This window comes from Aptenodytes forsteri, unplaced genomic scaffold (assembly GCF_000699145.1).
Source record: "Aptenodytes forsteri isolate BGI_AS27 unplaced genomic scaffold, ASM69914v1 Scaffold29, whole genome shotgun sequence".
Taxonomy (NCBI): Eukaryota; Metazoa; Chordata; class Aves; order Sphenisciformes; family Spheniscidae; genus Aptenodytes; species Aptenodytes forsteri.
In genome coordinates, this window is record NW_008794520.1 from 2,471,823 (window position 1) to 2,483,757 (window position 11,935).

The 11,935-nt window shown below is 36.0% G+C and overlaps 1 protein-coding gene across 2 annotated transcripts in view; it reads left to right on the forward strand.

Moving 5' to 3' along the window:
* Window positions 1-1,422: 1,422 nt before the first annotated feature.
* Window positions 1,423-11,935, forward strand: part of ZNF148 (zinc finger protein 148) — a 15,152-nt gene continuing 4,639 nt past the window's right edge. Inside the window, exons 1-4 of one of the 2 annotated variants that reach the window (XM_009290995.1) lie at window positions 1,423-1,762; window positions 2,969-3,094; window positions 6,163-6,286; window positions 6,954-7,037. In XM_009290995.1, coding sequence (XP_009289270.1) covers window positions 1,433-1,762; window positions 2,969-3,094; window positions 6,163-6,286; window positions 6,954-7,037 — 664 coding nt within the window. In that variant the 5' untranslated portion in view covers window positions 1,423-1,432. The remainder of the gene's footprint in view (window positions 1,763-2,968; window positions 3,095-6,162; window positions 6,287-6,953; window positions 7,038-11,935) is intronic. The other variant, XM_009290996.1, reaches the window with a different exon arrangement.

Below are 11,935 nucleotides of genomic sequence, written 5' to 3' on the forward strand. Positions count from 1 at the left end.
TTGTTTGATCCAGTCTTTTCGCATGTTGGCAGGCTGTTAAACTGGCAGGGGGTTATAGTGGTGCAGTTCTGCAGGGTGATGGCCCTGCCAATTCCAGGCAGAGAGACTTGATTTCTTTGGTTATGAGTTGATGTCATCGAGAGCTGCAGGGAAAGAAGCATAGCCTCTGATTTAAAACTGAAATGGAGATGGAGCCTTTCACCATGCTGCACCCTTAGGGGGACAGAATTTGAAGCTGATGACTAGCAATATACCAACATCACAGTTATATCGTAATTCTGAATGCCTCAAAATCAAAGGTGCTGATGCTATTGTAATATTCCGCAAGATACCCACCTTGTGCGTTGGCTAGGCCTGCTCTCTGTTGTCCAGCTCCGCTGTGCCTCTGCTCCCATCCCTGTGTCTGCTGTAGCCTTCGTATAGCCTTTGCCCTCCAGCTGTGGGGAGAGAGAGGGATGGAGGAGGGACATCTGTCTGTCTGTCTGTGTCTGAAAGGAGTAGACCAGAGCACTGTGGAATGGGTAGAAGTTACGGGCCTGGGGAACAGGGTGAAGGAGGCTGGCTGCTGTGACTGGACATGCAGTATGCCAAGGAGAAGAATCATCTTAGGACTGCCTTGCATGTATAATAATAAGTAGAATAAGTAGGTGCTGCCACTTCCAGCTTCACAAACGCCTGCTGCCTTGTTAAAAATTGTTAAAAAACAATTAATAATGCCATGACACTTGTTGGAATATTATGATTTTATTATCTATCTGTATATCATGTCAATGTAATGGTATTGCTATTCATGACTGGAATTCATATTTCCTGACGAATGCTCCTGCTTAGTGGGTGTGAAAGTGAATGCCTTTTTTATAAACAGATTTGACCTCTCTATAATCTTTCTCTGACATATACCTTTAGCCAGAAAGTTGCCTTTTCTCTCACTTGCGGATATTAAGATGTTCCAGCAGCTACAGTATGCCCTGGGGTAGCAGTTGTGAAAGGGCACTAAAAGGACAAGGAAGTAGGGAGAACAGGACCAATATGAAAGAGGCATTTGTAAAAGACAGTCAAAACGGGAAAAGGGAACAGAGTAAAAAGGGCACACAGGAAAAAAACATTTTCTAAGGAATGAGAAGGAGGAATTAGCTATCACTTAATTACCAGAATTTTGCCAGTAATCAGAAGGCACTTTGATTTGAAACTTTTTATTTGAAAGTGTTCATTTGTGTACATGTGCATGTGTGTAAAAGGAGAATCTTTTCATGTTGGACCAAAATATCCAATTTTTCGCTTTTATTTGGATATCAATTTTAGGAATGCATGTGTGTATGTAGAGTACTGACCGAGTTCTTATAAATCGTTTTTTCAGTAAAAATTTTAAGCAAGAGCACCAATTGTAGATGTTTACTATTAAAACTTTCTTTGTAGGTTATTGCACTTAAGAATGAACATTGAAGACAAGCTGGGAGGATTATTTCTTAAATGTGGTGGCATAGACCAAATGCAGTCATCCAGGGCTATGGTAGGGATGGGTGCAGTATCTGACCAGTCTGGAGTATCGGGAGAACGGCAAGAGGCAGTGCTTCAGGATCGGACTATGGCGCACCAAGAAATTCTTGCAACAGATGAAGTGTTACAGGAAAGTGAACTTCGACAGCAAGAGATGATTTCACATGATGAACTCATGGTCCATGAGGAGACGGTAAAAAATGATGATGACATGGATACGCAAGATAGACTTCCTCAAGGGCTGCAGTATGCTGTTAATGTCCCTGTAAGCAATTTCTTTGTGAAATATTGGAGAAATTACTAGGAAGCTTGATCTGGTAGTCTAATCCTACTCTGGCAAGAATCTATTAATTGCTTGTTTAGATTTTGATTATCAAAATATTTATGAATGGATGCTATTTATGAAAATGTCATTTGCCTCTGGCTGTGGATAAATTTTGCCAATTAAGTATAATCTTTAAGTATCTGTTTTATAAATATTTTATAAGCAAGCTGTTACCATAGAAGTAATGCGTTAAAATGTGCTCTTTTAAAAACATTTAATGTTCGAGCGTAACTACAAACCAGAATAAATAGCGTTATTAAAAGGTGCATACTGTTTATGCTGTTCATAGTACTATTTAGTTTCTTTTGCTATAGGAAGCATCTTGTATATTTTCAAAGTATGTGGACGCTTAGCAGTTGCATTCACACTGCAGGTTGGACTGTGACACTTCATACATGACCATAAATATGCCCCTCCTCGATATCTCGTAGAAGGTGTATCTCAGCTTTCCCAGAGAGAATATAGATGACTTCCTTTTTGAAAACAGAGCATCTGTCTGTAATGCAGCACATCATCACTGTTACCCTTCAAACATAAAGGATAATTACCAGGACTTTAAAAGCAGATAGCCTTATACACGAAGAATAACCTTTAGAAAGGTAGCATTGTTAAAACACTACTCTGTTAGCTGTAGATCAGGTGATTCAGGCATTAGAAAAATGTAAGAGTATCATGCTCTTTATTAAAGTTTACCTTAGATTATTTTTTGGAAAAAACTTCATTAGCACTATTCTTGTTTTCTTAAAAAATACTTCTGTCTTAAATATATAATAAACTATTCCGTTAAATCTTGCATTGACAACACACGGACTAAAGTAAAATAGGTATGAAAAACTGAATGGTTTTACAGATGGAAGTGATTTTAATATAAGAACTGATCTCAAAATCACCACAGGTCAGAAGGAGAAAAGACTTTGGGAGATGAAGGAAAAGATACATCAAAATGTCACTGTAGAAATTAACTATGCCCTTTTTATTTAAGATACTTATTATTCCTTTCACTTAAATTTCTGAAAGAATGAAGCCACAAGATAATTCCCTTAGAAAAAGGTTTTCTGTTTCAGCAGTTTGTCATCTTCTAAAATTGAAAAATTGCTTTTCTGTAGTGAGAACCTTACCTGAAACTGGCACTTGGTATCTTAACAGATCAGTGTAAAGCAAGAAATTACCTTTACTGATGCATCTGAACAACAGAAACGAGACAAAAAACAAATACGAGAGCCAGTAGATTTGCAGAAAAAGAAGAAAAGAAAACAGCGTTCACCAGCAAAAGTAAGACATTGATTTGGCAAAACCAAGATTAAAAGAACCTGAAGATTTGGTTGACTATGACTAATTTCATTAGCATTTGAAGTAGTTAGGCTGGAAATTGTTTGTTTGCTCAGTAAAGATGCAGTTCTGAAGTTCACCAGAGACCCAAAACAAAAACTGATATAACAGTGTTTTTCTTTGAACTCCTTTTAGCAACATGAACCCTTGACATATTTTAACATCTGTCTCCAGGCAGTTCTCTCTCCAAATATTTTTTTTTTAAATTATGAGTCAGTAGCTTTGTAGACAATTTATAAATCATTACTCTGTATCTATCTAATAATAGTTGTGCTTTTCTGTAAGCCTGATAATTTTATATGCTTCATGCATAGTAGTGAAAAGTTTTTAAAAAGAAATCTAAAACGATAGTTTTGAAAATTCTAAAAAGTTTACTAATATATATAAAATAATTTACCAGTAGGGAATATTCCTGTGGTCATAATCATCTTCATATATGTATTTATTTATATCAAAAGATTCTTCCCATAGCTGCTGGTTTGTTACTTCAAAATTTGTTTTGTAGATCCATTCATGAAGAGTATGTATCCCTGTATGTCTGAAAACAATTTTCTTCTATTGAGACGCACTTCAGATAAATCCAGAATCATTTCACCTCATGAGGTAGCAGTGTTATATCTTCTAGTAATTCCCCAAATCAGTATTAATCTTCAGACTTAAAATAGAACATATACAAGCTGCTCTGATAGGCAAAACTCAGTTATATATGATCACACAGCAGCATTAAAATAAGCCTACTCTGAAATCAACCCAGACTGTGTATACATTGAAGGAAAACTCACCCTAACACCAAGAAAAACTCCAAAACCTCCTTTTTGTTGGCCTGGGAGTGGGACCCCTCAGTCCTCCTCAAAGCACTGTCAAATTAGGTTGCACCTGTAGTATTCTTAGAAAGTTGAGAAATTGTTTCAGATTGGGTGCGGAAGCAAGTTCCAAATCCTGTGCATCAAGATACTTCTCCCTTTGATAGGAAAAGGAGATCTAGGTTGAGTACCTCCACAGATCACTTCCATGGAAACATGGCAAGGCAGGAGAGGCATGTGTCCCTCTTTCTACAGACGTGTACTTGCATGCTTCCTTTTTATCTCCCAATCTGTCAGTGTTAGTCTTTGAGATGACAAAAGATTGAAAAATGATCAGGAGAATCGTTAAACAGGTTCTTTCGCAGTCTCTCTTCCCCTTTTTTTTCAAACTTGTCAGAGTAGAAAGGCAGAAAGAAGTTGAAGGACTGACATAGGTGAGAGCCTACTGCAGTTTAAGTTAGTATTCCCAGAGTAATGTGGTTGATTCTCCATCCAAACAGCAGCTGGGACTTTTACAAATGGAAGTCAATTAACATACCGAAACATTTTAAATTTTATTTTACATTAATGTAGTCATCATATAAATAAAAAGTCAATAGCTTTTATGAATCCTGTCTACTTTTCCCTCTTCCATGCACGCAAACACATGTGCATGCGCATACACACGCGCGCGCGCGCACACACACACGCACAAGCTTTTTGTTGCTTTTATTAGGAAAACTGCACTGACAAAGTTAACTTTCTTCATTTAAGAGGTGGTACAATGAATGGATGCAGTAGAACAGCCCAGGTTCAGGATAACCGTGAAATTAAGTGTATTTTCTGCACAATTCTTTTAAAATTTCAATATTCTATATGAAAAACATTTCATAACATGTATTTAAATTTATTTTAAATAACCAGTCAGTGTTTCATTAGCTGTATGTTGTTACAGAACAGAGTTTTTATAATTGTCTGTATCTGTGACTTACTGGAGCTGTAACGTACCAATCTTACAAACGTATGAATGTGCTTGTCCTTCAGAGTGAATGCACAAGAATTTGTTAGCTCGAGACTTTCACTCTTGCTGAGTTTTGATGCAGCAGAATTAAAAATTGTTTAAGTAGATCCTACAGTATTTGCTACTATTGCATAGATAACTATTTCAGTTATTGACTCTCTTTCTCATCACTGTCATTATCATAAAACCTGAAACATTGTAGCTAATCAAATTGCAGATGTGTTTCCCCAGCAGACTTTTATTTTTTGTTAATAACAAGGGACTAAACTGTTTTACTTAAGGTTACTTAAGCTCTTCTTTATAGTTCTGTTTCCAGTTAAGTAAGACTTTTGGAAATGTAATTTGTTTACTGGATTTCTTACTCTCTTGCCAGAGGTAGTAGAGAGTTTGGGGTTTGGTGGGTTTTTGTTATTTTGTTTTTTTTTTTTTTTTGACAAATTAGAGAAAACCTGTGATAATTGAATAAGGTAGATACGGTGCAATTTTTTTCATTTAAGTTTTTTCAACTTTATATGAAAATAGCGGCTTGCTTTGACAGCAAAGCAATTGAGTGTGGCAAGTTGAATTCGTCAAAGAGATGCTCTAATATGTATATTGAGTGAGCAATATTTTATTGAGGGGAAAACTTGAAAGGGGAGAAGAATAATACTATTTTCTTGGTTGTTTGGCTTTGGGGTTTTGGTTTTTAAAATACAATTTTGTCACCAAGACTCTTGGTATTATGTAGATATAGATAATTTGTATGACTATCCTGGATAAGTTTTCATGCCTTTTAGCAAACATTAACAATCTTGATTTGAAAAAAGACTATAACTTTTCACTTTTGCTTTAAAATATGATTATCCATGGTTCAGTGCCCAGAGGTGGTTTGGTTACTTTGCATCCTTTCCAACAGACGGACAAAGTAAACAGTAGCATATAAAGTGACTCAGCTGTGAATAGGGGAGCTCTGAGCTGATTTTCCATGAGCTGCTTTTGTCTCCGTCCTGTAGAAATCTCTCAATACACAACGAGACACAAGTTGGATTGGACTGCAATTGGAAATGTATACTAAAAGCCTAACACATAGCTTTGTAGAAATTAGCATTGTTTTACCTGAAATATTTAAATTTTCTGCATCGAAAAAATTAATGTGTTTTTTTTTTTTGTAGTTAATAAGACATCTTTAGAGGGTAGTGTGAGAACAAATTTTACTCTTTTTAAAATAGATCCTTACAATAAATGAGGATGGATCACTTGGTCTGAAAACCCACAAATCTCATGTTTGTGAGCATTGCAATGCTGCCTTTAGAACCAACTACCATTTACAGAGACATGTCTTCATTCATACAGGTACTGCTTGACTTCAAATTTGTCTTTTCTACTATATAAAGAGTTGTTTACTTATGTTAAAAATGTTTTCAGCTCTATGCGAATTTCAGTTTTAAGAGTGTAGCTAACTTGGCATCTAAGCTTAGAGATTCCATGCACCAAAGTGTCAAAAGAATACCAGAAAAAAGAAAAAATCAACATATGTTTAATAAACTGAAGACCTAGCTGTTTACAAGGTTTCTTTTCTTTCTTTATCAGAAAGTAATGGGTTGACTTGTAGCCTAAGTGCCAAAATTGACCCCTTTGTAAAATGTGCTCCGGCTGCTTATTTGCCTGATGAGGTATCTCTCTGGTTCGGAGAAGTGAAAAAGGTACTTACTATTATAATAGCTTGCCAGTATCCTGAATGCAGTCTTATGCCAGCATCGTGATTGATCTTGTTCATGAGGAAATTACAGCCATTTCGGATCACTCTTCCGTGCTAGTCTTAATGTGACTCTTAGGCTCATGGAAAGAATTCTGCAGTTCATATACTTAGTAAGGCTAATGTTTTTTGGTATTAGAGTATTTTTGGAATTCGCTCAGATGCTGGTTTTTTTAATAGACATTTTAATATTCCTCAAAAGTAGTTATCAGAAACAACAGTGTGTAGTTATTAACTTATGGATGTGGAATTATATTGTTCAAGGTGAAAAACCATTTCAGTGCAGTCAGTGCGACATGCGTTTCATACAGAAGTACCTGCTACAGAGGCATGAGAAGATTCATACTGGTGAGTATAGTGCCTTGAGTATCTTTACTGGCGTGCTTAAAAACTGTTTCCCCACTCAGGCAAGGTTTCTGGTAATAAGTATGCAGCCTAAAACCCTGTTGTAGTTTGTCTTAACAGATATTACAAAACTTTAAAAAACAAATTAGTTTTGTGCTTTCAACTTGCTCCACTTTTCTTTGGCTGTAAAGTGAGTATAAACTCTAGTAAGCAAATCTGTAAGTAGTATTCTATAAATAACCCCTGAGTAGCAAATCCTGAAGTTTGTGCATTCATAAAAGTCAACGTTTGTTAAGCAGTTCTATCTTTTGTTGTATCAAGTTAATTCAGACAACGGGGACTTCCAAATTACATTTCAGTAGATTTATCTGTCTATTTATTTATTTATTTTGGAATTTGATGGAAAAGTGCCAGGACTAAAATGGCCAAAATGCCTAACCCCAAAGGTATTAGTATCAGCTTTACTTTGCACTTTTTTTTTTTTCTTTTTTGATAGTCAGAACTGTTCTAAAAATAAGAGCCTTAGTTTAAAAATGTGCAATATAGGTCAAATAATGCCCAAAGTTTTAAGCCAAAGAGAGTTAAAGTTTATACATGTTTATTTTTTCATCTTCTTGCACCGCACAAAACCACATTCTTTAACAGGTTTGGCTTCATTGGGTTTTTGGCATTTTGGTGCATGGCCTTTCAATCCCTCTTTAAATATTTTGTAATATGGTCCCTCTGGACTAGATGCCAATTTCTCAGCCTCTTTTTCAGAAAAGCAGAGCTGGTGAATGTGCACAGTGTTTCTTGGCTGTAGCATTTAAATGGATATGAAAGCTACTAACACGCAGTGCAGTGTGTGCGTGTGTAAGAGTTGAGAGGGAGAAAAAACTCTGCAAAATGAGTTTTCAGAGCAGTGTACAGGGAGTTACATGCACAAATGCCCTGTTGTTTATGGGATTTTTGTATCCTGGGTTGCCATGAGTCCAGACTAAGTAGGTTTCCTTCAGCCAGTCAGCCACAGAAGAGTCTTCCATTCTTCTGTCTAGTGTCTTTGTTCTGCTCCTAGTCTTTCCTCTGGCTCTGAATTGGTGAACCATGCTGCCTTCACTTTGTGTAGATATTATTCTTGAAAAGAATGCTCATTCACTCTCTTCCGTCTATCTGCCCATCCCACCCCCCCAAAAAAGGCAAAAATTTAAGTGCAGTCTTCATGTTTTTCAGAAGATTTTTTTTTTTTTTTTTTTTTTGGGAGGATTTTTCCCTGAATAAAAAATAAGTGCAGTCTTCATTTTTTTTAGAAGATTATTTTTTTTTTTTTTTTTTAGTGAGGATTATTCCCTGTATGTGGCTTTGAAAATGAGAGTCTGGGCAATATAGTTAATTAACACTTGACTGCAAATATTTTATAAATGGATGTAATTATCTTTTTAAATTCAACTTTTAGCTCTAATGAGAATTCTGTGTTGACTGTAAGCTTTGGAGGGAGGGTGTGGTGGTGGGGTTGCAGGGGTTTTTGCCAGCTCTTACATATACTAGTCTTTGTTTAGCAGAGAATAAGCTGCCATTTAACAAATTAACCATATTGTTATCTGACTTTTTAGATAACTATGTTTTCCTCCTTTCCTCAGCATCCTGAGGTATAGTTTGGTTGTTTCTCAGAAAATTGAAGATGGTGATTGTGTTTAAATTGTTGAATTATGGGTGTTTTCCTAGGTGACAGCTAGTAGCTGGTTAGGAGAAAACATGTAAGACCCAGCTTCCAGGAGTGGAAGAAGTTTTCTTGAAGTCCATTTAGTTAGCAAGTATTTGACAACTGCTTAATTTTTGAATTGGCCCAGTTACAGTATAGCTAATTGGCATTCTACATACCTGTCTCGGCTTTCACTTCTATATGACAATATTCACTACTGGGCCTTAGCTGTTTGCGTAGCGTTACTCTGTTGTTCAGGACTGCATAATTGAACCCATCCAGAAAAGCTGAATTTTCAGCTTGGTTCTCTCACCAGAAGGTGAGCAGTGGGTCTGTGTTTCACTTTGATGGAAGTAAAGGAAAGCTCTCTTTCTATTATTCATACTCTTTTAAGAAATAGTCCTTATAAATTCAACATTGTATTTTTTTCTTTTTATTTTGCATTTTTATCTCTCTGAATGACCACTTTTAGCACCAGCTTTCGTACAGTGTTCAAAACACTGATGAAGAACAGAATGTTTCTTACTCTTTAAAAGATGTTTATCAAATTTTCCTGTTTCTTTTAAGCCAATTGAAGACAGTGGTAACACTTAGAAGCCCCATTTTATGCCTGTTACAAGCCCTGAATTTACAGGTGCTCCAGCGAGTTCCAGTGTGATTTGAATTTGGTTCTCTGAACCACTCCTTCAAATGAAATGTTATGAGGGAGTTAGGAAGCAATCAATGAACAGCCTTATTCTGTGTAAATAATTAAATAGTTGCATCTAAAAGCAGACATTGCATTAATACAAAATTCACTTACTAGAAATAATTGTATGTAGAGGAGGGCAGCAGTGCTAGAATGCTGCTGCTAAACTTGTCATTAACGGTACAGAAAATCACCATTTCAATTGTAAGAGAGGGAAGAGTCATTGGTACACAAATATTTTCATATTTTGAGTTTACTAGGCTCACGAAGATGCTGAATGGTTTTTTGTTTTGTTTTGGTTTTTTTTTCCCAAATATGTCTGCTTTCTTTTTGCTTAGGGATGTTTCTATACACCATACCCACTCATGCATTCATATGTCCTAATTCCGTAACCCACCCTACTTTCCATTTTAAACACAAAAAATGAGATTACATTTTTTAAAAAATAAAGCAACATTGGGGCTAACAATTCAAGCGCCTTATTATTCAGTCATGCTGCTTTTTTATTGCCTTCCTTGGTATTTTATAATTTGTATTTTGTCTGTTTAGATTTTAAAATACCTGGGGGTTTATAATTGTTACAGCCTTCATACACATAGTATTTGTACTACACTTTATAAATAGTTCTATTGCTCAGTTTTAGTAGATTTCCAATGTAGACACAAAACATAGGCTGTTTCCATAAATAATGCAGATTATTGTATTGTATTTTTAAATTTTTACTCTTTTTTTCTACATCTGATTCTTTCCCACTCACCAAGACATTTCAGAAAAATATGTCCTGAATTGTCCCTACATTAGCAATAAGTTATTATTAATGATCTCCTCCATTTGCAATAGATCCTGTTTGAAAAGTACAACAAGATTTCAGAAGGCATCTGAAGTTTCAGGCTTCTGCTAGGAAGAAATTATTACAGGAAGCATGTCTTCATATTAATTTTTAATCTTTTTCTAATATTATCTTCCTTATGAAGATTAAAGCAAGAATTAAGTACAGTATCAGTTTCACAAAGTGTTTCTTAATCTTACTTCCAGAGTGTTCTGGAATTCTACTGAAGATGACTATTTTCTGTGTTGTACTGAGTAATTCAAGGGCAGTGTCCCCAGACTTTTCTTCCTATTGAGGCACGGCCAGCAGTGCCTTCATATGTACTCTCAAAGTCTCCAAAATAGCTGGTGGTGGTAGTACTCTACAACAAAAAACCTCAGAAGCCCTGTTTGGCCCTATTTAAGCCTTGAAAAGGGAACAGGTAGCTGGGAGAGTCTGCTGCCAGTAAATAGCTGGCTCGAGTAGGCAAATGCTAAGGAACTCTGTGACCATTCACTTACAGGAACGGGTGTAAGGCTGAAGGTAAGTGTATCAATGAAGCGTTCTGCATTCAAGACTTCCTGGGATAGCGGGATAGCTCCTTAGAGGGCTCTTCAGAGCTAGAACAGGACTGAGCTGTCTTGCTGCTCTGACTTGGTTTGGCTTCTGTAAGGCTCAGGGTAGTTTTCATCCCAAACAGCTGCTCCTTTCTCTAAAAAAGTTTAAGATGTGAAAGCAAACTTCCAGACAATGTAAGGAGAGTTGTTCAAAGGGGCGACTTAAAAGAAACATGAAGTAGAATAGTGGAGCAAAGGGAAAGAAAACAGTAAGTAAAGGATTAAGTAGTTGTCTTCAGGAATGGAAGGGTTCCCGTGTATTAAACTAGAACAACGAGACCTAAACCTCTTGCCTCATCTTTAGAAGTGAAGACAGGGATTGGAATTTGATTCAGAAAGTCTCAACAGGCTTGGTGCAAGTAAAACACCGTAGTTGTAAGGGTGCCTAACGAATAAAGAGAACATGAAGAATGAAACTGGAGTTTGAAAGTTCGAGTTTGATAGGCCAGAGAGGAGGATTTGCTTATAGACAGTACTAGAGAGGATTATACGATAGGCGTTATAATTTATAAAGGGTGCTGAAAAAAGCAAAATTCTATGGTGATTATTAATAAGCAAGAAATGGTAAAAGTTAGTCTCTGACTAAATGTGAAAGAAGAGTTAGGATGCTGAGGTTGTGAGCCTGTAGAAAAAGAACTGATGGAAGCTGAGAGATCTTAGGAGAGGAGATAATTTGTTTTAGGAGAGAATAAATTGGAATAATTTAATCCAAGAGAGGGATTGGCTGAGAAGCCACATGGAGAGGTAAGAATTAATAATTGGAAATAGGGCATAGGCTTACAAAGAGAGAAGTTTAGAAATTGCTTGGAATTAAAAAGGTTGAAACTCTGGGCATTAATGATCTGACTAGGAGCAAATGTGTGGGTGATACAGATACCTTCCATTCTAGTTTCTATAAATACTGGCATCTTATTTTAAGGTACCGTATTTCCATTTGTAGAAGGATGTGGCTAAATATCTCTATTCTAAATGGAAAATATGCACTCTAACAACATTTTAAATAATAAAATAAAATGTATTAACATTTTAATAATTAATTATTAATAATAATAAAATTAGTTAATAAAATAATTTTCAAGAATAAAAAAACCTCAGAAAAATAGAAATAGT